Source organism: Anomalospiza imberbis, chromosome Z, assembly GCF_031753505.1.
Source record: "Anomalospiza imberbis isolate Cuckoo-Finch-1a 21T00152 chromosome Z, ASM3175350v1, whole genome shotgun sequence".
NCBI classification, from domain to species: domain Eukaryota; kingdom Metazoa; phylum Chordata; class Aves; order Passeriformes; family Viduidae; genus Anomalospiza; species Anomalospiza imberbis.
This window is the reverse complement of record NC_089721.1, coordinates 54,049,945-54,074,185: the sequence shown is the minus strand read 5'-3', so window position 1 is coordinate 54,074,185 and position 24,241 is coordinate 54,049,945. Positions and strand designations below refer to the sequence as shown.

General features: G+C 37.8%; 1 protein-coding gene across 2 annotated transcripts in view; it reads left to right on the top strand.

Moving 5' to 3' along the window:
* Positions 1 to 24,241, top strand: part of UGCG (UDP-glucose ceramide glucosyltransferase) — a 53,260-nt gene that overhangs the window by 23,242 nt on the left and 5,777 nt on the right. The window contains exons 2-9 of one of the 2 annotated variants that reach the window (XM_068176717.1): positions 1,018 to 1,159; positions 4,562 to 4,664; positions 5,552 to 5,653; positions 6,038 to 6,150; positions 8,056 to 8,234; positions 8,663 to 8,749; positions 9,172 to 9,361; positions 10,108 to 10,549. In XM_068176717.1, the coding sequence (XP_068032818.1) occupies positions 1,018 to 1,159; positions 4,562 to 4,664; positions 5,552 to 5,653; positions 6,038 to 6,150; positions 8,056 to 8,234; positions 8,663 to 8,749; positions 9,172 to 9,361; positions 10,108 to 10,278 (1,087 nt within the window). In that variant the 3' untranslated portion in view covers positions 10,279 to 10,549. Of the gene's footprint in view, positions 1 to 1,017; positions 1,160 to 4,561; positions 4,665 to 5,551; positions 5,654 to 6,037; positions 6,151 to 8,055; positions 8,235 to 8,662; positions 8,750 to 9,171; positions 9,362 to 10,107; positions 10,550 to 24,241 lie in introns of those variants that run through there. The other variant, XM_068176718.1, reaches the window with a different exon arrangement.

Sequence of the window (24,241 nt, the reverse complement as noted above, 5' to 3'; positions counted from 1 at the left end):
TTATAATACTGTGTTGTAAATGACAATATAATACTGGCTTTCGCATTTATGTATTAGCTTTTGCATGCTGTTATTAATCACAGGTATTTTGATATGGTACAATATATAATTATTTTTAACTGCTCTTGGTATAGTATAATCTCTCAGTTTATGTAGGCGCTATATAGCTTCTATAAATAGTAGTGTGATATATATATTGTATTTTAGACCATAACCTAATAAAGACTGTGGGATGTTAAAATGCTTTTTCATGTAACTAACTCAGAGAAGGATGTAAAGTAATTAATTTCCCACATTCAGGGTCTTATCTGAAAGACAAGGTAATAGAGGCAAAAACTAGAACACCGAGAAAAGAAGAATTTATTGACCCTGGTTATCAGGGAATAAAACCACAAGGAGAAATAAAATACATTGATCTAATCAACAGGATGGCATGCAGACAAGTCAAAGGTTAAAAACCAAGTAGGAAAATCCCTGAAACATCTAAAATCACAAGAATATTTGAATAATGAATGAAATTAATGAATATGTATGTGCCCCTGTAATATAACAGTATAACTGGTTTGTTTTGTGCTGGATATTTGTCCTTTTCTTTAATTTCTTATTAAACTTCAGAAAATTCTCAAGTGAGAACTTTGTTTTTCACATACTGTGGGTTTTAATGGTGTGGAGGAAGGCAGAAAAATCTCTGCTGCAGTTTGGAAAAACGTCATATTCCTGTTGCTCAAAATGCATTGTGTATAATGCATTAATACAAAATATCTATTAAGTGAAATGCAGCCGAATGTAAACTACATGCCATGCTAAGGTTTTTTTAGGCATTGCCTTTGACATCAGCTGTTGACATCAACTTTGACATCAACTATTGGATAGAAAAACAGCTGTTTCTTCAACAGCTAGATTTTATCCTTTTTGCAGCAATTTTAACTCCAAAGCTTTCTTACTTCTGACTGTATTTTGATTGGCTTTCTCTAGCATATTTTCTTAAGTGGTGTTATATGCTATTTCTCATTACAGACGTCTCCACCTCAATAAGAAAGCCACGGACAAACAGCCATATAGCAAGCTTCCTGGTGTTTCACTTCTAAAGCCGTTAAAAGGCGTGGATCCTAACCTGATCAACAACCTTGAAACCTTCTTTGAGCTGGATTATCCTAAAGTATGTTTATTATTTAGTGTATTTTTTTTCCTCCTATGCCTCAAAAAGTCACATGACAAGCTTGGGAGCTGTGCTGCTTGGTTGTCTTGGATTGTTATTCCTTCTGCAGAAAATGTGTAATTACATATTTTACATGTTGCAAACAAAACCTATTCCTTTTTAAAAAGCTGTCTATTGAGGAACATGTCTAAGGCTTAGGGGTGAAACATACTCTACACTCCACTAAGATTTGCTTAATCAATATGCTTGTGTTGTGGTGTTTATAGATTTAAGTGTTTCATACTGCTGTAAGAGATCACTTGAGAGGCAAGAAATTTTCCTCAGATGACTACTTCTCTTTAAGAGATCCTCCAATGGAGAACCCTTTAACTGATAGACTGAAACATTTTGGTGGTTCTTACTGGTGTCTCATCTAATGAAGAGTTGCTCAGTGATGAGATAATGTACCTCACCAGTCATTGGTAGCTAAGATAGTCTCTAAGCCATGTGTTAGTGTTGGGAAGCAAATAGTTAATAAAAGCTCACATTTGCTATTGGGCAGTGTTTGAATGTGTAATACAAGCGATAAGCAATGTAGTTGATAAGTGTGTCAGATGCTCTCCTTGCTCTAAAGAGCTTAAAAGAAGTCTGTAAATGTTTGCTGTATCATTCAATATTTGAAGTACGATCCTGTGGATGGGAAAAAGAACACATTTTTTACTGAATTTGTATCTGCTGAATTCTGAAATTTGAAATTTATCTTTAATATAAAACTCCTCTTTTCTCATTTCTTCTCAAAACTACATCTGACACTGTTTCTCCCATTATAAAAGGGTAAGCTGTACAGTAAGTTTGGGTTGTGTATTCTGAGAGCCTTAAACTGACACCTAAGTAGGCAGGGTAAAACAAATAAAAATCCCTAGCACTTGAAACTAATCAGAAATTGGAAATTTTTTTCTGTAATGAAGCTTTGGGCCTTCTAAAAAGCTTCAGACATGAACATACGAATTCTTTCAACTCAACAAAGTGCAATAAAGTGTGGCCAAGCACATTTTAAAGTATACTTAAGGTAAGCTGCATATGCCAGTATTGCCAACAGTGCAAAGAATCTAAAGCAATATCATAAGCTGTTATATGACCTATAACGAGCATCCAAACATTATGCAACTGAAACATTTGGCTACAAATAAAACTTCTTTAATAATGTAAAAAAAAAAAAGTTATATTGGATTTTGCTTTACAAGAAGTAGTCTTGGTCCTTAGTTCTGAAAACACATGGATAATAATCTTAAAATGTTGCTACTCCACACAAATCCGAGTTTCAGATAATAGTAGATAATCATATTTTTTCCAGGGAGAGTGAAAATGCATGTGTGAATGCTTCAGTTTATTGCTGCACAGATTAGACCATATGAGCAAGGTCCCCAAACTGTCTGAAAAAACTTTTTATAGTTACTGTGCAGAACTACTTTAAGAGATTGACCGCAAAAATTAGAACAACAGTATTGCCTGGTATTCAAAGTTCAGCTGTACAGTGAAAAATTATTGTGAAAGATTAATCTGAAACTTTTTCCAGTAAAGCTGAATTCAACCTGTAGTGATAATGATTCTCTTCTGTGATACTCCATATGTGAAATACTCTTTTGGATTGAATCCAGTTATGCCATCTAAAAACTGCAGGACTTACACATAATCTTTTTATCAGTGAAGAGTTCTCATCTACTGTACATATTGTAATTTTGCAAAAGTTTCTCTATTCATGCTAAATTCAGATGAACCTGATGGGAATATTTGTGTAGATAAGCATTTTTTACTTTGCTAATGTGTACAAAGGCCATTTGTTTTGAATTTTTCTCAATTATTGGAGTCTGAAATATCTGCTTTACTTCTGGTTCAATTTCTTGGAGAATATGGATATAGAAGTGTCATTGCTGCTGTGGAATGAAGATTGGTTGTATAATGACTTGGAAAAACAGTTTTATTTTACAAATTTAATTTAATGTTCAGTAAAAAACTAATTTATTCAGTTATTTATTTCTACAGCATTCATGCTGATTCTCATTCAAGATTCTGTTGTGATGAGAGGACCTGTCTGCTTAATGAGACAACTGTTTAAAATCCATTCTCCATGCTGTAAGATTGCAGAAATCAACCACTTGGTTCTCCTTAGCCAAATTGACTTTAAGTTTGCATTCTGAGAGGTAGTTTGCAGTCTGATATTGTCTGATAGTTTGCAGTGCTAGAGCAAATCTTAATTCCCATTTAAATGATTTTAAATTTCCTCAATATTCTGAATGGAGTTAGAGTAGTTCAGGCTTTTGTGTATAACGATACTATTTTTTATTGGAAGTGTGTATATATATATATATATATATATATATATATATATATGTATATTTAACTTAATATCTGCTGTTGTATGTAATACCCCTTACTGAACAAGAACATCGGAGATTTTCACCATAGAGCCAATAGGCAGCTTTCAAAATTCAGATAGTTTTTGCTTAAGTAGTTTAGTGAAAATAAAGTTTAATGAGGTGATATCCTTGGACTGTAAAAATGGCTTCTGGGTATCTTGATTAGAAATTTGCATTTTCTGTATTTTAGTCTTTGTATTAGAGCTTTAATGCTGTAATTTTAACAGGGTAAGAAAAAAATGATACCAAGTAAGAAGTATTTAACAAATTTGCTGTTATTGCAAAAGCAGAAATACCTTTACCAGAGCTGTCTCAGTTTTGAGTGATTCATATTTCTTCACCCACTATCACTAGCTTGTGTAAGCATGTAGCAGCTACAGTTTTCCCTTACCATTTATTTTTTCAGCCATTACTCTATTAAAAAGAAAAGACAGATATGTTACATATACATATTCCTGAGCTTTGTTGTACAATTAAGTGTACAAACATATATACATATATTGGTCTCTGTGGGTTGTCTTCCAACTCTGCTCTGCATATGTATCTATAAAGTAAAGGGATGGAAGATGTAGTTTAGAGGTATGCAGTCATGGTGTATTATAACCTCATTCTTTCATATTTCAGGTGCTGTCATTTCATTGAATATAATATTGGATTTAAGATTCGTATATGAGCAAAAATGGAACTGGAAACAAAAATTTTACCTTGTACACCAGAACATCTTATTTCATGACTAATAGAAACCATTCAATAACAGCAGAAGTAATGTTCATCAGTAAAAGTGTTCATTGAGACACAGCCTTAGTTCTTTTTTCACAAGTACTTGTCTGTGCATTAAAAAGCTAGACTTATTTAGCTGTAAAACAACCCCTTTGTTTTTAATTCTATAACAACATTCCTTTTTTTTAGCTTACTACGCTATTAAGCTTTATTTCATAGACAGTATGGATATTAGCTGTATGTATGGAAATATATATATGAGTGTATACATTTTTGTTTTTACTAGTATGAAGTACTACTCTGTGTACAAGATCATGATGATCCAGCTATTGATGTGTGCAAAAAGCTCCTTGGCAAATACCCAAATGTTGATGCTAGACTGTTTATAGGTAAGCAGTGCAACTTGATGGTGGGGCTCTGACTTGTAAAATGATAGGTCTTCAACTCCGTATAGAATACTCTGTATAGATAAATAAATAGTTGTCTTGTTCAGCCCATGTTGCTTCTCTAGCTTAATCACTAGTCTGTAGTAAAAAGTAAGTTTGTAGTCAGTCTGTGACATCAGTCCAATAAAACTTTAGGAGGAATGGTTTGGGTAACACCCTGCAATTTTTCCTCCTAATTTTAAAACAACTGTTTAAATGCTGTCTTTGCACTGAACTAAATGTGCAGGAAGTGACCCAGAGTTGTGGCTATATTTGAGCTTGAGGTCCTGTAACAATCCTTTTTCATCTGCTTAGGCTGCATGGCTCTTTCTTCACTTTATATTTGAGTTAGCAGAGGAAAGGTGTATTAGAACAAAGTAGTAAAATGTAATTGGTTTTTTTTCCTATGATATAAAAAAATATTGACCATGTCTGTCAGCTGGATATAAAGGAGTGTGTCTCACTCTATTCTGCTCCTTTTTTACTTTTCTGCTGGAATTACTGTAGAATACAATCTTCATAACCATAGTCTCAAAGAATAAGAGATTAATAATGTTTACCTTACAAGAATGTAGTAATAAGCTTTATAGTTATACTGCTCCTTTAATTACAATAATCTTGCTACTCTGCCATTTTAAAGAAGCATTTGAATATTTTTTCCTTTTATCTTTCCAATTACAAAATATAGAAGTGAAGGAATAATGTAAATATTTTGTATAAAAGTGGACTTTAAGAATTGGTGGGTAAACATTTACTCTTCTTCAGCTCATATATTTAAATATATTGGGTATTGAATCTGAATTCCAAAAACTCCTCATACATTAGTTTTGTATGATGTTTGTATTTTTTAGGTGGCAAGAAGGTTGGCATCAACCCCAAGATTAATAACTTAATGCCTGGCTATGAAGTTGCCAAATATGATCTCATATGGATTTGTGATAGTGGAATCAGAGGTAGGTGTGTATATGCTAACTGTTAAACTGTGCTTATTCAATATAAACAAGCAGATTTTGGAGACTATTTTAACTGAGAATATAAGCAGAAATTAAAGTTAAAAGTCTGAAAAAATTGTTTTCATGGAATAAAAGATTAGCCTCTAATTAAAGGAGAAAATAACCTTTAAAAATATTATTCAGACTGTTTCCATTTTATTTGTTGTTGATCTTAATAATTGTTAATCACTAATATTATTTTTCTGAAACCGTTTTTATAAGGTAGCCTATGTAAACCATATGCACTGTTGACACTGATAATAAAATGAGAATTAGTGTCTTGCTGCAGTAGTCTGCTAATGACAGAATTGCTCCATCAAGTGTTGTTTTTCATTTGTCACTTAGTAACACCAGACACACTGACAGATATGGCCAATCAAATGACTGAAAAAGTGGGCTTGGTCCATGGGCTCCCCTATGTTGCAGACAGACAGGGTTTTGCTGCTACCCTTGAGCAGGTGAGTACAGCGTTGGGGTGGGGGATCTTGTTTTATTCTTTTTTGTTTGCAAAACCTTGCTGAGTGAAAGCTGTACTGTGCCTCTTGTACTTTGTGAGTGAGGAAATACTATTTTTAGCTGCAGTCACACTTCCAACTCAGGGTAACTAGAACAACTTCTAAGTGCTTCAAAATTTCTCTGTGGTACTCTGTCTGTTGATTCAATATTTAAGTTTACAATATGAGCAGTAAAGATTAACAGATACACATTTTGGAGTTTATATTTAAAATTACTAAAAAACTGAAGACTTAAACTGATAAATGCTTTCTAGTGCTTAGTCAGAAAGGACTAATTAATTCTATTTTGATATCTGAAAAAGCACACAAAAATGGTCATAACAAGTCTAAGCTAAGTCTAGCTCACGCAGTGTCTTACTTCCAGCAGGATTTACAAGCAGAGCCTTTATGGAAAGTAGAACAAAAGCAAGGCTTATATCCTATTTTCCTGTAGTACTGCCTCAGTGTTCTGTAATTTTCAGATGAGAGACTACCTGAGCAGGAATCAGACTCGTATATTTACCAATCTTTAATATAATAGTATTTTAGTAAGAAGAGATTTATTAAATGAACTTTTTTTTTCTTTTTGAGTACATATAAATTTTTAACAGCTTTAATTTTATATACCAGGAAGTTGCATAGATCTGTTTGTTACAGGATCTGTATCTGGTTTACTCTGACTCTTGTTCTGTAGTGCCATTTCACGTCTCATAATAACTGCAGTGAAAGAGAAAGTAAAAAGTTGATTCCTATCCACCATCTTCATATTACTCATTCTGGCCTATTGTCCCCTCTCCTCTTTCTCAGTAAGTTCTCTTTGGTAGAATGAAGAGGTTCAGTTTGCTTTTTTGTTCCTTGTGTCTCAAGGCATGTAATCTAATAAACTTTTATTTGGAGCTGGCATGCATAAGACATTTTGGCCCCAAGGCTAACTGATAGGATGAAAGACAGAAACGTGAGAGATGAAAGTGTGGTGAAATTCAGTACTCCATCATTGCTCTAAATGAGAGATGTTTTTGTGCTGATTTTTTTCTCTTTTTTTCCTTTTTTTTAATGATATAAAGTCTGAATTTTCTCTTTCAAGAGGGAAGCAGAGACCTATAGCACAAATTTCCTAGTATTGCTGTTTGTTAAAGCAAGAATTACAACTCCTGCTCCTGTATTCCTGGAAGAGCTTTTTGCCTGCTGATCCAGCATACTGCAAGATGAGCATGCCTTTTCTTGAATGAGTTACTGTACCAGTGTGACGGCAGTCTAAATAATAGTGAGAGGCACTAGCACTCATTCCTTCTGTTGTTTTGTAGGTCATTTCTACTGAATCTTGTAAAAAGGTTTGCTCACAATCTGAGGGTTTTTTTCACAGTTTTTGTTTGCAAGCATGTTAATTAAACAAATTTCCCATGCTTCCGTAGAATCATATATTAAGTTTCTAAGAACACGTATGCAGGAATGCAGTTAATTTTCACAAGAGGAAGGAGAGAACATGACTGTCAGTTATCGCCACATAATATATTAATTTTTGTGATTAGTCTGTTACATAATGGATTTTTAATACATATCATTTCCCTGAGAAAAACCTCCGTAAATTAGAAATTAAGTACAAAATTAAGTGCAGTAGTTCAATATGTGGATTTAAAACCTGCTTATAGATTTGCAAAAATATGACCAATAAATTTCTCAGATCTGGTGATACACTAGGTTTTTTTAAATGGTACTAAAGGCCTTTCCAAATACACCATCATAATTGGCCACACCTAGTGTTTTTTACACACCTAGTGTTTTTTACCTAGTGTTTATGTTTCCAGAGGAAAAAGTTGTCAGTGTACTACTTACATACAGAGTTTTAAATGCCTTTTGTTCTTTTGACAGGTCTATTTTGGAACCTCACATCCAAGGTCATATATTTCAGCCAACTTAACTGGCTTTAAGTGTGTAACAGGAATGTCATGCTTGATGAGGAAGGATGTCTTGGACCAAGCTGGAGGACTGATAGCTTTTGCGCAGTATATTGCTGAAGATTACTTTATGGCCAAAGCTATAGCTGACCGGTAAGATGACTCTGAAGTAAGCTTATTGCTTTAGGTGTGGTTTAACTCTTCCTTTTTCTTTGCTTTTTGGATTTTTTTAAACACATTGCACGTACTGTAAGTGTAGGTCAGCTTCAGATATATATAGCAAATGTGTTAATGACATGTGCTTTGTCCTATCAGTATAAGGCTTTTAGAAATAATTAATCCATATCATTTTCAATTCCTTTAGAGAAAAGTTTCAGAACTTAGTTTAAATATTTGGTTTTTTCCAAAGAAAAGTTGTGGGGTTTTTTTTGTTTTTTTGGGTTTTTTTGCCTACATCCATTGTAATAGTAGGACACAAATGTCAAAGAAAATTCTCAAGCCTAATAAAATTCTTGGGTTTATCTAGTTGGTTTTTGCATCTCTTATTTGCACATTTTTATTATAACAAATTCCTTTTACAGGGGTTGGAAATTTGCAATGGCCACGCAAGTTGCAATGCAAAACTCTGGTTCATATTCTATTTCTCAGTTTCAGTCCAGAATGATCAGGTAAGATTTTGATTTTTACTTTCTCTCCCACCCATCCCTGCCCCCTTCTTCTGATGGGGATGGTCTGATAATTAGAGGGAATAAATTTTCCAAGCTAATTTGATCTAATGCCCAGTGTGCTAAAGTTCATTGCACAGCTTGATGCATGCTTCTTTGTTAGTGTTGAGAGAGAGGCACTGACTTTCCACAGAATGACTGTTACAAGTATTAAAAAAAATTAACACACCCCTGCCCTTTAGTACCTTTTAAATGCTATCCATAGCATCTTTGAAAGGGAGTTTTTTTTGCAGTATTTTATTTGGAGGTGTTGATTAAATGAGATTAGCATTTTAGAAAATACCATGATGGCTCATTTGGCAAGGCAGGGGAGGAGGAGGTAATGAATAATGCAAAGTCAAAACTGATTTGTTTTTCTTTTCTAGGTGGGCCAAACTACGAATTAATATGTTGCCTGCTACAATAATTTGTGAGCCAATCTCAGAGTGCTTTGTTGCCAGTCTAGTTATTGGATGGGCAGCTCATCATGTGTTTAGATGGGATATAATGATATTTTTCATGTGTCACTGCTTGGCATGGTTTATATTTGACTACATTCAACTAAAAGGTGTTCAGGTATGTAATTTTGTTTTCCAGGAGGTTACTAAAACTACTTATTACCATTGATTTCAGCAAAAAGTTAAGCTTAATTAAAACCATAAATAATTCTGTTGACATGAAGGAAATAACAGATCCAATCCTGTTACTTCTCAGTCTTCCAGCTTCAGTTACAGTATCATGAAAAGGAAGAAGTAGTTTTGGTTGTAATTTTGTATACTACAAAATTCTGCACTTGCCTCTGACTAGGCTCTGAAAGTTGGTCCGTCCCCTTAACTAATATTCATGTTTCAAATCTGCTCTACATGAGCATATGCAGAAATTTTAAGCCCTTTTGACAGTACAAGAGCAGAAGCTTTGTGGGATTTGATTTTGTGGGGGAGATTATTATTGTATTTTAGTTGTCACTTTGTCTTATATTTGTTGAGCTGTATGTGTACTCATACATATATTTTTCTCTTAATTTTTTTTAATAATGGGCAAGAAGAACAGCCATAACCTACTTCCAAGGCTTCATAAAACTTTTAACATAGAAAGGTGCCACAAATGTGAACAGCATTTGTTCTTCTAATGCTGTAGAAAATATTTAATATGGGTAATTGTATCTTGAACAAGAAAATATTATTGGGTTTTAATGAAGGATGCTATTGATATGTAAATCTGCCTAGTAAGCTTATAAAACATTTTTAAAAGGTTTTAAATTACTTTAAAATTTCTCTTGAATTATCAGTATGATTAAATAATTTGCTTTTTATTATTTCTAGGGTGGTGCTCTGTGTTTTTCAAAACTTGATTACGCAGTAGCTTGGTTCATCAGAGAATCCATGACAATTTATATTTTTCTATCTGCTTTGTGGGACCCCACTATTAGCTGGAGGACAGGGCGCTACAGATTACGTTGTGGAGGCACTGCAGAAGAAATTATTGATGTATAGCCACACATTTATAGCTGTGAATGTCAAAAAGTGAAGGGGGAAAGAAAAGTATTATAAGTTGTTTATATACTTCCAAGAAAATCTACCTTCAGTAGTTTTATTACTTGTATGTTTAGTATCTGTTCTTCAATTTATTTTTGCATGGCACTTGCATCTGTGAAAATACATATGTAGTCTTGGCCAAATGGTACCTTCCTCCTATGTACAAATAAAAATAGGGAGAATTGATCCTGACATCTGCTTTCTATTTAAATGCTCTGCAGTAGACTTTTTTGTAAAAAATATCTTTTGGGATATGAACAGCTTCTTACTCCTTGGTGTGCTAGGCTAGTGAATCTAGGGTCACATAACTATTTTCCAGCTGGATTGCACAAGGCTGTACCTAGTAAAATCACAGAGTTACAGCTGATTTTTGTTTTATCCCACTAAATTGAGATACTAATGGGACCTTGGGAAAGAAGCTCTGAAATGTTTTATGCCTACCTCTTGTAGTTGCTGCAGAACAATATGAATAGAAAGACTAAACTGCTTTGCAAAAACAAACTAAAGTAAACCTGAAGTCTTGTGTTTATATGTATATAGGGAATATTTTAATCATTGCAGTAACCAAAAGTGGACTGAGTTTGATAAGAATGAGTTGGAAGGATTTACTGGTCAGGCATGTGTTATGGGCATCTTTTGGCCAAGTCTGATCTGGTTCTGTCTCTTGAACCACGTTAAGCACTGTGCTGTAACTAGCCAAGGTGATCCCCTCAGTACTTCCATCCTTTTTTAAGGGGTGTTTGTTTTTCCCTGTGAGTGAATGCTTTCATGGTGGGGGTGGGGGGATGTTAGGTGTGTGTATGGGACATAGTAGGGAGCAGAAATACATTTCAGAAACATTTCACACATGAGCTATTTTCTTACACAATGTCTTAAGAATGTAATTTCATGATGCAGGTATTTAATATCTTTGTAAAGTGAACATACCTATACTAGTCACAATTAAGTAATTCAATTGCAGTAGATATTGTGAATATATTAAAGGGCCAGGTGAGTTTGCTGTTACTGATTAAAACTGTAGTCTTAATTTAGATATCAAACTAAGTTTACTCTTGGCTATTTGCCTGTTAGTGTAGCCTTTAAATTGGACTTCTGTATTCCAGTGGTATGACTAAAAGGACTAGATTATAATGCATGCCATGGTTTTCCTCTCTCTGTTCCCTGTAACTTGGTTTTCAACCTCATTGTGAAATTTCCTAATTTGTGGTGAACTGGACTTATTTTCTTTGAACACTCTTTAATTAAAAAAATCATAGCAAGCTAGAGAAGACTGTTGCATAAGCCTTTTGTTTTCATAATTGTATTTATGCTGCTTTACTTTTCTTCATATGGAATAGCATATTGTCACCATGAACGTGACCTGCTAATTACAAGGTTATGTCAACAAAGCAGCTTTAAAAATTGGATGATGATGTGTAGCATATTAGCAATAATGATATGTATTTATAAAAATTGACTTTTTACCTTACTGAGCCAATCCCTTACCCATCATTTGCTACACGAGTGTAATGTGTAGGTATTTGTTGTAAAACATACTCTGGGCCAAGATGCTTCATCCACCTTAATATCTCTTTTGCCTTATGGTAACATGGAACTTTTTTAATGGGCATTTCTGTATGAACAAAGGCTTGTGATGCATGCTTCATTCTTTTCATGTGAATCAGGAAGAAGCACTTTTCCTGAGGAAAGCTTTACACTGAAACCTAGTCTAGTTGTGACCCACAAAAGCATTCTTTTTCAAATATTGTTTTTGACATAGTTGAATTTTACTGACAATGTTTGTATCTTCATTTGTTTCATGAAGTTTCTTGCCACTCATTGCACTACTGAAGTGAAGCTTAGCTTGCTACTTAGCTTTATGCTGATTTCTATGCAGGCAATGGAACAGAACCAAAAAAAAAAGGCTGAACAGACTTCCGTTTAAAAAACTAGGTGGGGATAATTGTTTAACAGGTGCTTTGGTATTAGTAGAGCCATCTTTGGCTGTGAAAAATATAGCTTCACTTAAGCAAATGGTTTCATTTGGGTATTGTTTGGTTGATGATGAAATGGAAACCAACATGTCAAATGTTGTAGACAATGCTGCAACAGAAGTTTCAAAAGTTATAAACAGCTTATGTAAAAGTTATGTTGATTTACAGATGTGTAGAATACACCTTGTTTATTTAAAATAATTGTATTGTTTTTTCCTTTATTTAAAAATAAATTTTTAATACAATCTGTTTGGAGTAGTTTTTTCTTTTCTTCAATGATACTGTAATGTGACAGATTTAAGTGTTTATGGCAGTTGTGTTAGATTATATTTCTAATTAACCTTCACAGCAGTAAGGGGATGTGCCTTTATAGTTTTTTTACATCTACACCATCTCATTTGGATTTTATATTTGACTGAAATTAACTCAAATGTGCTAAACTGATTTTGAGTTATTCTTAATTTTTTAGAATAACTTTAGTGTACAAAAATTTTACAAGTGAACAGCATAGTTCCATATCTATTGTAACTAGCCTAGATTCAGATTTTAGAGGTGATAACTTTTACCACAAAAATGTTGACATTGAGAAATAATGTTGATCCTTTGATTTCAGGTACACTTACTTGAAAGCACTCTGAACTTGCTCTGCCATCTAACTTGGCTTTTTTTTGTCTCTTCCCTAACATTTATGAAGATCATGTGAAACTTAGTAAGAGACTGTGTTTATGAAAGGGTTGTTGGAATCTTGCATACATGGCATAAACAAACACCACTGGAATTACTCAAAATCTATTTATAGAAGCTTAAATATTCTCAAGTGTATTTTGTGCTCAGTACATTTGCAGCCACACCACAATACTTAAATCCTCTTTCTTGGGTCCTCTTATTACCTTCCTGCCTACTGTTAAAATAATATTGTCATTTTATTCTGCCCTTTCATTTGAAGACTTTCTCCCTTGAATTCCTTTTGCCACTCTCCTCTTTCCTGCTGAGTGCTGGCTACCTACATTTCCTCTCAAGTCTGTTTTGACAGCTGGAAAAGCTTGTCTCTAACCACCTGTTTTCACAAATCACTTCTGGAAGCTGTTTCATTCATCTTAAAAGATTTTAGGTCTCACAGCTAATTTCTCATCATCTAATTTTAGGGTGGGTTTGAGCTCCAGCTGTTCTTGCATTCAAGTGGTTCCCCAACAGCTCTAATACTGGTGATAGCTATGAGGTTCAGGAAAACTAAAATTTAATATGGCAATAGATATACTTTATTAATAGTGTTTTAATAGTTACACAAAAATATTTTTGCTTCTGTAGTGTCTATGCTTGCATAAATAGCACTTAGAAGAGAGAATGGCACTGTAGAAAACAGCAATAATTTCAAATTTAATCCATCTTTTGGGTCTGAGAATGTTTTAGTTTGGAACTAATGATCAGATTATACTAAATGGTTTACTACTTGGATATTCAGATTGAATGCACAGGTTTACATAAGTTTTTTTCTTATATCCTAAACTAAAATCTGTGTCATAGACAGTACTTAGTATTATAATGCAGTTATCTGAGCAGATGAGAATTTCCCTCCACAAAGTGATTTCTGCTTTTATGTTGGCTTTGGAGAATATATGAAAGATTCTTGTGTTAGTGTTGCAAAACTGCACTGTAATTGAAATCAGGGTCCTGGGATGTGCTTTTAACAAAAAAAAAAAAAAAAAAAAAAAAAAAAAAAAAAAAAAAAAAAAAATTATAATATCAAGCCAACCCAAAAAACAACAGACAAACAAGAAACCCCCACCAATAAAACAAAACCAAACCAAAAACCACCACAACCAATGAAACCACCAACCACAGAGCCAAACCCTGCTTTGTGTGTGACTTTGTGCATCCTGTTGATTCTGAGCCTTAGAGTTGGACTGTTTAGAAGGTTGTTAGCTGTTCTGCACAGCACAAACCAATTTCAATTGCCAGCTATCACACAACTGAGAATAAGTGATAATTCTTCTGGTTACCTTGACCACATTCTGCTTTTGTTTATTTGGCAGGTCCCTAAAAGCTTCTTTGTAGCAGTTTCTAAGGACAGGTGGCTGTGTCTTCAGTTTTAAGTCCTACCTGTAATCAGTGTCCAGTTCTCCCTACAACTCCAGCATTAATTGTAAGCATACCAACCAGTCTTGTGGATCCTAAGGCTTTGCTGATGTTCAGCTACAACCTTGCAAGGTTGTAACCAGTGGGTTTCCTTTTCAATGGCAGTTCTAGGCTGGTGTCTTGCAAATGTTTTAACTATGCTGAAGCTCTGCACGGTCCATCTGAAAGGACAAGTGTCTAACAACCCTTTTAAGTGGAAGATGTTTTGGGCTGCCCATTTTTATACTTAGCTGAGGTTAAAATAACTAGCCAGCTTAATCCTGTAACCTAAGAGTCTGTAAAAAGTAAAGTATTTTTAATGCTATTCAACACAGCATTTGGAATGCTTTATTTCTTGAATGCTCCTCAGATCAAGAGTGGACTGCTGTTTATGTGTGGTTTGTGCTTCTGGGGAGAATATGCTGCTTCTTCATCTGAATCAGATCTAATGATTTTTACCTAATTGTTGGTGTGACTGCAGATGCTCAATTAAGAAATGCAGACTAGGGAGCCCTGCACTGGAAGTTTATGGATTGCTGCTTCTTTCTGTCTCATCCCTCCATACATTCCCCCAACATCCCCCAACACTTTTTCCCAGTTCCAGACAGGAAGGAAGGGCCTCAGCCAAAAGCCCATGTGCCAGCTGGAATTAATAGCCATTTTATAGGTAGCCAGTTTGTGGGTGAATGGGAGAGGTCAGGCTCGTGTGCCTGTGCAGGAAGCCAGTAAATTCACAGGGAGCACAAAGCAGGAGCTGGCAAAAGAATTCTCTTCACTGGGCTTTGACAAGAAGTGAATTATTATTCTTGACTTTGTCTTTGCATCCTTTGGGCATGTGTTAAACTTTGATCTGCTCACAGGGTGGAAGTGAGCTCAAGACAATTTAAAGCTCTGCTAGCTCTCCCCCTGCCTTTACTGTTTGATGAATAGATTTTCTTCTTTTAAGGCTTGCCTGATGCCTGGAAGAGTGTATTTTTACATGTTGAACAGTAACTTATTTTTGGTGGCAATAACTTTGCCTTTTCTCTGATACTAAAACGCTGGAAGAGGTGATGAGACAACAGCAAACCTGTAGAGTACACATGTAAAATGCAGTAACACATTCAAAAGTGACTCTCTAACCCTATAGAAATGAGAAATTGGGGGAATCTGTATATATAATTTTTGTTTTTCTATTGCATGTACACACACTACATAGATAAAGGTATATGTGCATACATTTTTGTGTATGAACTTTTATATATAGATATACATGTACTAAAGCCAAAATAAAATCTTGTAAGAAGCCTTGACTTTGACAAACCTGTTCTTTCTGTAAGTGGACCATACAGATAAATTAATAATTTGCTAGTATAAAAGGCCAGCAGCACAAAGTTAAATAAATCATGAGCCAGTGGGTCTAGTATTCAGTTCCATTTCACATCTCAGTAAGCAGACAGAGGAAAGCTCAAAACCTGTAATTTTCTTCCTAGACTTTTTACTTATAAGCTTGAACAATGTTTTATCCATCTAGGCTTTTTCATCTTCCACTAAAAATTCAGAAACTCTGCTTCCTTAGCTGGCAGCCCTGCAAATCTGAGCAAGGCAAGGCATATACTTTTGTCACTTGCCTCCTTCCTGTTCAGTTTCATTGGCTTCTGCTCCTCCATTCTGGGGCAACTGTTGTTCCTGAGGGTCTTTATAGAAGAGTTTTCCCAAGGACAGAAACATGGGAAGGAGAAATAACAGCAATAAGAAGTGGAACTGGTGAAAGTGGTGTTAAATTTGCTTGTGACTAATGCTCCAGAATGAAGTATGGGCAAGTCTGGCCACCTTTGCAACATACTGAGTAACAAGGAAGAATAATGGAGGCAAAACTTTAGAAAGACTCTTTTAGAGTCCTTGCTCAGAGAGAGGCTGGAGACCTCTGAGATATTCCTGAAGGCTAGATATCTAGAATAAGCCTGTTTCCATGAATTTTACGGGGCTTTCAGCATGGTCTGTTTAAGGGTTATGTTGTATGGCTGGAAAAGGAGGAAAGCATTTCAGCGGGGATTGCAGCTCACTCCGCAAGACATGACAATTTGCACCTGTTGTCTCTGGATTACAAACCTCTCAAAGGCTGCCTTATTTTGGCTTCCCATGTCTTGAAGCATTAAGCTTGCCCTCCTGCAGATGATTTGCAGGGAGGATAAGGACAACTTGCTACTGTTGGGCCATTGGCTGAATGGGGAGGGAGCTCCAGCTGGAGCAGGTAGGTTTGGACTTTCCCCGTTTGGGAATGTCTGCAGCCACAGACTTTATTTGAGATGAGAATGTTAACTTTATGGTATGGTGATGACTGAACTGTGAAAGGTCTCTGCTGATGCTGTGGGACTGGGGTGTCTAGAAGCAGATAGTGTGTCTAGTAGGGAGAAGGCAGATGTTGGAAGGAGTGTAGTTCTGTGAGTACTACGCTGGTGGTATGAACTAGGAACCCTCTTACTAGAGCTTAAAATCTCAGGTTTAAAATGTTGGTGTGTTTCAGGCATCCTCCTGCAGTGATAAGTGCATGTGAACGTGGAACATATCTTGTCTGTATGCAGACTGACACAAACAATGAGCTCATCGCAGTGCGTCAGCAATACACTAGCTCTTGTAGGAGTCAACAGTCATATTTGGCATTCGTATTTTTATGTGTGTACATAAAAACAATCTTTCTGCAGCCAGAATATAACTGCATAATATTTTCGTGCTTTGCCTTTTGAACAGATTGCTTTTGTATGCAGCAGGTGATGACTAAAGAGATTATTTTGTTTAGTTTAAAAACATAGCTGAAATGAACATCAGAACTAAAATTTGGCATTTCCAGCTCTCTGTCCAGTGATTAAGGGAGAATCTGGTGCAATTCTGCCTCAGGCACTGTTACTGTTAACAGTGGACTCATTCTTTATGAACATATGAAGTCATAAGCCAAGTCTATACAGCAGGTAGGACTGCACTTGCCCATACAGTCTGTCTCAAGGCTGGTTTTTGTGGGGTCACAGCAAAGTAGCCTGTGGCACGCAGTTGACTTATGCCAGGAGGCCATGTACCTAATTGGGTTTTCAATGTCAAAATGCTACAGGTATCCAGAGGAAATTGCCCTTGAAGTCCTTCAAATGAGTGGTGATAGCTGTTTTGCAGGATAACAGAAGCCAGGTTTCCGGCCACATAATTATGCTATTTTGCATTGCATGGGCAGGTAGCATTTCCTGCTGTTGTTTCAAGCCTAAACACGGATTATGTCCTAAAGGAAAGTATTGTGGAGAATAAGGGAGCCCTTTTTACTAAAGACTGTTTCCTCCTCCAAAGTCCAGTAGATTTCCCCCTAAAAAACCCCATGGACTTTTTCTCATTTATAATTCCTAACATCATGGGGTATTTTTCCCCTTGTAGACTGTGAAATGTTTTGAGCTTCTCAGTCCCCAGGAAGCTGATGTTGTCATTAATAGGCTGGACATAGTTTTCTTTGTTTTTCTAGGTGGGAGATGGCAAGTGTCTGAAGGGACTGAAGCTCTTCTGTTTCAGTGCTCTGCTGCCTTCATCTGGTTTGCACTGCAGGCACTTCTGATGTCTGCTGATATCTTCTGATGTCTGCACCTGTGAGAGCCATTCGCTCCCATTGCAATACTGCAATCAGTGGATAAATGTGTTTCCTCCTGTCAAGGGAATTTTACCATCTCCTCCCTGCTGTTAGCAATGTGTGAAAATCAGAGAGCACTAAAGGCCATACTAAGTTCCAGGCTGGAGAACCTTATTTCCATGTATGACAGTGTGCAGATGGTGTAAGTCTGATCCACTGATGCTTGGCAGTTGCTTTTTTGGGAAGTGGTTCCTGTCAAGGTGATAATAAAAGGGGGGAAAATGGTATTTGCTTAGCATTTATTTAGAGAAAAAGACATTGTTTGGAAAGTCTTGCTGTAGGATTCCTGTGAAAAAACAGTCCTTGCTACACATCTCCTAAACCTTGATTCCATTTTCTGGGCTGTTCTCCATATTTAGCTAAAACCTGTTGTTTTACAGGGAGGAAGGTGCATCACTACCCACTTGAGTTTGATCAGATCAACACAAACGTCCATTTTCCTTTATATGCCCAGCTGATAGATCCTTAAGGATTTTTTCCTGTATGGTATGCTTAAGTCCTTTTGTGATGAGCTCACTTTGCTTAGTTATGATCTCTTGTGTTCTTTAGAAGTACTCTGCAGATATCCACAAGTCCACAGGCAACAAATCAGAAGACACTACTCTAAGAAAACTTTGTGTGACAAAGAAATTTCTGCTTCCAACCAGAGAGTGTCTGTGCTACCTCAAGGATCTCCTCAGTAAAAATGGGTATTGGATTTTCAGTAGAAGATTGGTAATCCCTGCTGCTTCAAACAGCACTAAACAGCCCACTATAAGCATTTTTGAAGCACAGGAACTTCTTGCCCCCCGGTCCATTCAAGACTGGATGTGTGAGGTCTGGTTGCTCAGGTCTGGGTCCAGGTGGGTTTTGAGCATGCAGACAAAAAACTCTCTGGCCATCCTGTGCATCCACTCTCACAGCAAAAGTGTTTCAGAAATTTCAAAAGCAATCTCCTGTGTTTCAGTTTGTGCCCTTTGTCTCTCATCCTGGCACTTTGCACCACTGAGAAAAAAACCTGTCTCCTTCTCCTTCATCCTCATCAGGTATTTGTACATGCAGATAAGATGCTCTTGAGCTTTCTCTTCTCCACACTGAGCAGTCCTATCTTTCTCAGCTTCTCCTCATATGTCAGATTCTTCAGTTCCTTCATTATGCTTGTGGCATTCCTATGGATTTGCTTGAGCTGTGACCTCAGCAGTGCTGAGTAGTCGGAAGGATCCCATTCCTCAACCAGCTATCATCACTCCTTTCTGTGCAGTCCAAGACACCATTTGCCTTCTCTGTGGAAAAGGCACACTGCTGGCTAAAGTTCCACTCGGTGTCCACCCAGACCTTCATATCCTTTTCTATCAAGCTGCTTTCCAGATTGTCAGCCCCCAGGCTCTACCTGTTCCCTTCTTGGGTTCAGGATTTTAAACTCCTCCTTGCTGAACTTCATGTTGTTCCTGTTGGGCTATTTCTCCAGCCAGACCATGTCCCTCTGGAAGACAGCATGACCTCCTGGCTGTCATGAGTACATCAGCATGGTGTAAAAAGGGAGCATGAATCTGAAGTTATTTTACTTCAGTATAAATATGGAAAAAATCTATTAGTCTAAACCAAAAGCAAAATATATCCTCCTTGGTCTGAAATGGAAACAATGCAAATGGATTACTGATGGTAATCACTGACTGTGACTACTGGCTGCATCGCTAATTCCTGAAATAACTAGGTGAAAAAAGAGAATAAATGATTTTTGCTAATCCTTGATATATCTGGGCACAGACTCTGAGTGCCTTCATTGCATATTGGATATGAGTCATCTTGTCTGGGTGAGGGAATCAACATCTTGTCCTTCACAATAAACCATTCCTCTTTGCCCAATGCCTCCAGTCCTTCTGCGAGGTTTCCCCTTCACCTGCCCAATGTTTCCAAGGCCAGTGTCTTACTTCTAGGTTTCCTATTGCTGTTTCCTCTACCTCTAGGTTTGGTCTCTCTGCTCTTCCTTCCCATTTCTTCCCTCCCAGTCAAGTACAGGTACAGGCTTCTGTTCCCTGTCCAACCACATGTCCATGGGATTGAGGTGCATTTCCTCATCTCTGGGCCTGGTGCAGGGCCTTACATGGTTCTCTTCACCTTTGCTCTTCTCCTTTTCTAGGAGGTACCAGTTCACACAGAAGCCAACCATGTTCACGTTGCTGAGTGCACACTCCTGGAGGACTTGCATGTGGCACGAACCTGCTCCCCACCGGAGGAGATGCAGAGGCAGCCATGTTTCCTTGATGGTCTGTAGTAAGCACAACAATGGTCACCATCCTGCTGACCACAAGTCAGTCTGTCCCACCTAGGGGGATGGTAAACAGTGGGAATGGGCAGCACATGTGGTGGGTGTAGCATGGCTTTCAGCTGAGCTTAGGCTGCCTCCAGCCTCTCTGCCCATTGAACCCATTGCTGAAAACCTAGTAAGTATGGCCAGGGACTGCTGGAATGGAGTCCTGGATGCTCCAGAGATGCTTTGAAACAGTGATGGAGCCAAGTTGGAGAATAAAACAAAGGATTGTCTTCTGTGTTGTGTTTTTGCCTGGCTCTCCTGGCACCCAGAAAGATGGTGCAAGGAGATGCAGTGTGTCCAGCACCTGTGTCCCTGCAATGCAATTCTCTTGGCTTAGACAAACAAACATGCCAGTTGTCCTGTGGCCATGGGCTCTTGAGCTTGACAAGGCACTGCAAATTGTAAGCCTTGAAGCACATCCTTCACAGCAGAAGTTTGAGCATCTGCCACCATCCAGGCACAGGTACATTTGGGCACAGGCCATGGAGGACAGGCAGTTACTGAATGCCCCTCCATTGTGTTGGCTGCAGGGATTGATAAACCCTTTGCAAGTCTGTTTCAGCAAACTAAATCCAGTTTAAAGGAAGGGAAGGGTTTGGGAATTTTGGGGTTGATTTTTCTGTTTGTGTATTTATTTGTTGCTTTAAAGTTGGAAGACCTCAGTTAAGGGTCTGGTGGCTGGCAGAAGGAAGTAACTGCAGCGATCAACACCAGTATAAGCTGCAGTAGGCTCACACCCTCAGACAGCAATGTCTTTAATGGCTTAGCACAGATTTTAGTGCACATGCTAGGCTTTGCATGTTGGGTTAAGTGATTTAGATTTTATGACTGGCCATTAAAGCAGCAGCTTAGTCATAAAATATATTAAGCTGTGGCAATTTGAGTTGCATATTGGATTAGTTTTAGCTTTAAGCTAGCTAAGCAACATTAACTCTGTGCATATTCCATTGATACACAATATATACACTTTCAAACTAAATATATTTACTTTCATATTAATAATTAGTTTGTATTCTTTAGCAGGATATATTTTAAATAAATTTAAATAAACATAAGATGTGATTGCTGTACGATAGGTTTTGCTTGTAAATATTAAAAAATAAAGAAACTGTGGTCTTGGTTAATTTCTTCCCTTTTATTTATATTAAAGATGTGACATTTTTATGTTAGTAAATGAAAAAATTTAGACTTCCATGCTTATCTTAGTGCTGTCTGGGTGTGTTTGTATTCCCACTTGCTATAAAGACCTTTTGTTCAAACACAGTATTTTTTCAATTGGGTACCAGAGATTAAAAATATATAAACAAACCAGTTTTTAGCTTTGAATTTTTCCACCAGGTGATGCATCTTCTTCCTGAGAAGCTTTATTTTTTATCTGGCAGCTACAGGGTTGGATTCCTCATTGTCTTCATTTGTTCCAGTGTGAAAGAGAGGGAAAAAGTATAAAATGCTGCCACTTTAAAATCTAGTACCTTCCACCCTCTTTATTCTGGTTTGACTGACATAATGGTATATAAGGCAGTGGATGTGTTCTCTTTGTGTCTTGTTTGAATGGCGGTAGTGGTATTTGCAGCAATGTTACTTGAAATTAGTCTTTTTTGGCTATTACTGTTTTTTTCCTAACTGATATCTTATTGACACTTGCCTTTCTAGGGTGTCTTCTTTTGCAAATGTGTCCTCTAGATTTACATCACCCCGTGTGTGTACCTTAGACTTGCTCTCTCAGGCAATGTTCCCTGTTCAGGAAAGAGTACAAAATTTTGTGCCTGTCCTGACAAAGTAATGCATTTAAAGTAACATATGCTGATGAAGTCAGACAAAGCCTCTGGACATTGCCACACAAGGAGATGAGAATTTTCTTCTTGGAAACACATCTGTCAAAATCCTACACACCTCCCATGGCACTGCAGTCATCCCTGGGACAAAGGGCAGTGAGAAAACCTTGCTGTGGTATTTGCTGTGTACCTGTGGAGGTGGCAGCACCCTGCAAGAGCAGGGACCAGGCTCAGGACCTTGAAGTTTCATTGGTGTCAAAGTAAATGCTGTGAAGACCCAGAGCCCCTGCTGTGCATGATCACAACCCATGAACTTCCTCCTAATCTCCAATCTCAGAACCATAATCTGAGCTAATGCAGACTGAAGGTGAATGCTTTTAACCCATGCCATGTACTAAGCTGCTCTTCTTCTAGGCTGTTTTTAATATTATTTTTATTCTGGGTATTTAGCCATGATCACCTTTGAAAGGGATTTTGAATTAGTTTTTGGACCTAGATGTACTTTGCAGATAGCACTGTTCTCTTGCCTATTTCTTGCATTGTTTCTCTGGTGGCTGAACAACTCTTATGATGTAAACTTTTTGGAAAGCCTGCTCTAGCATCACTTCATGCTGTTTTACTCATTAGCAGCCCTTTCCCCATTTAGCCAAGGGCAGAGCTCTGATGTGCTTTTGCTCCACTTTTGGGAAGTGGAGCCTGTGGGACATGTGGTGCCATGGCCACTGCGGTTCTGGGGGCAAGGGAGTTGCTGAGCAGGTGATCGTGTATTTTGGGCAGCCCAGGGCAAACAGCCATTCCTCAGGTGTCCTGCTTCCACGTTAACTAACTACATGTTAACATTCTAAAAATGAGAACTCATGCCTACAGTAATCAGTAATTGGCTGTAATCAGTGCCAATTATACTGGGCCAGAGGGAGGTCTGAGGACATCTTCAGCTGATTTTAAGTAACTCATCTTTCCCAACTTCCTTTGCTAGGAGATGGCTGTCTCAGAGTGTAGTTCCTTCTGATGCCAACAGACAGCCTCAGCACCAGGATCAGGCCTCTGCTGGGCAAATAACTCTCTCACTTAGAGGGAGTGCAGCTATCTGGACCACTTCTGACTGATCCAGGATGGATGGAACAACATTATACACAGTTAGCTGCAAGCTTCCTACTGTGGCAGCCGGGAGGCCTCTGTGGGCAGAAGCTGGGGGAGCAAGCTTTAAGGCAAATTCAGAGAAAGACAAGGAGGGCAGATGGAGACGTGAAGGCCATTTTCTAACTCCTTAAACTGTGTGTTCCTCTTCCCCTTCCTGGGGCTGGGAGGAAGTAATTTGGACGATATTCTTAAGAGACCTCATTCAACCCTGCTGGAACAGGGCTGCTGTGCTTCCTGCAAAGGGAAGCAGAGTTAAGTGGCTCCTTGCAGCATCCCTCTCCATCAGCGAGGCCACTGAAAACAAGTAGTCAGCATAATCAACTTTCCCTCATGGCACTGCACAGGTTGAGACTCTGCTGTGGTCCATGGAGTGGATTTTGCTACTGTGCTCTCATGCTGGAGGAGGGAGTACAAAGAGGCAGAAGTGGCAGAGTTGGCAGAATCACCATGTGCAGCTGGTGCTGGCGGTACAAGAGGTGCTGCCAGCCCTGTTGCGTCCTTGGAAACCAGTGTCAAGGTTGTATAATTAGGTTTCCATTTCTCCAAGGAACTGATGCTGCTGAAGTCTCTTTGCTACCCAAGAGGTGCCAATTCAGTACCAGGTCCCCACAGCCTGTGCAGCACCAGCACTCTGAGATGCATCATGGGGTCCTGCATGTCCCTGCAGGGTCCAAGCATCACCTCAGGATATATGGGGCAGCCTGCAAGAGGTGTGGGCAACACTTGTGAGATGAGTTGTCGCCTAAAAATTTTGCTGAATCTGGAGTTCAAACAGAGCCAACTGTCTTGTATTCACACAGAGGGCAGGACCCTGGGGGTAAAGGTTGGGAGCAACTAGTATCCTTTAATCAGAGAGTATCCTGTTCCTTATTCTGTGTGCACAGCTACCTTATGGCTAGCTCTGATCATCTGGGGACATGAAACAGGGACCTCTGCAGCCTTCATAGCCACCAGTGGTGCTGCACTGCCCAGGGCCCCATCT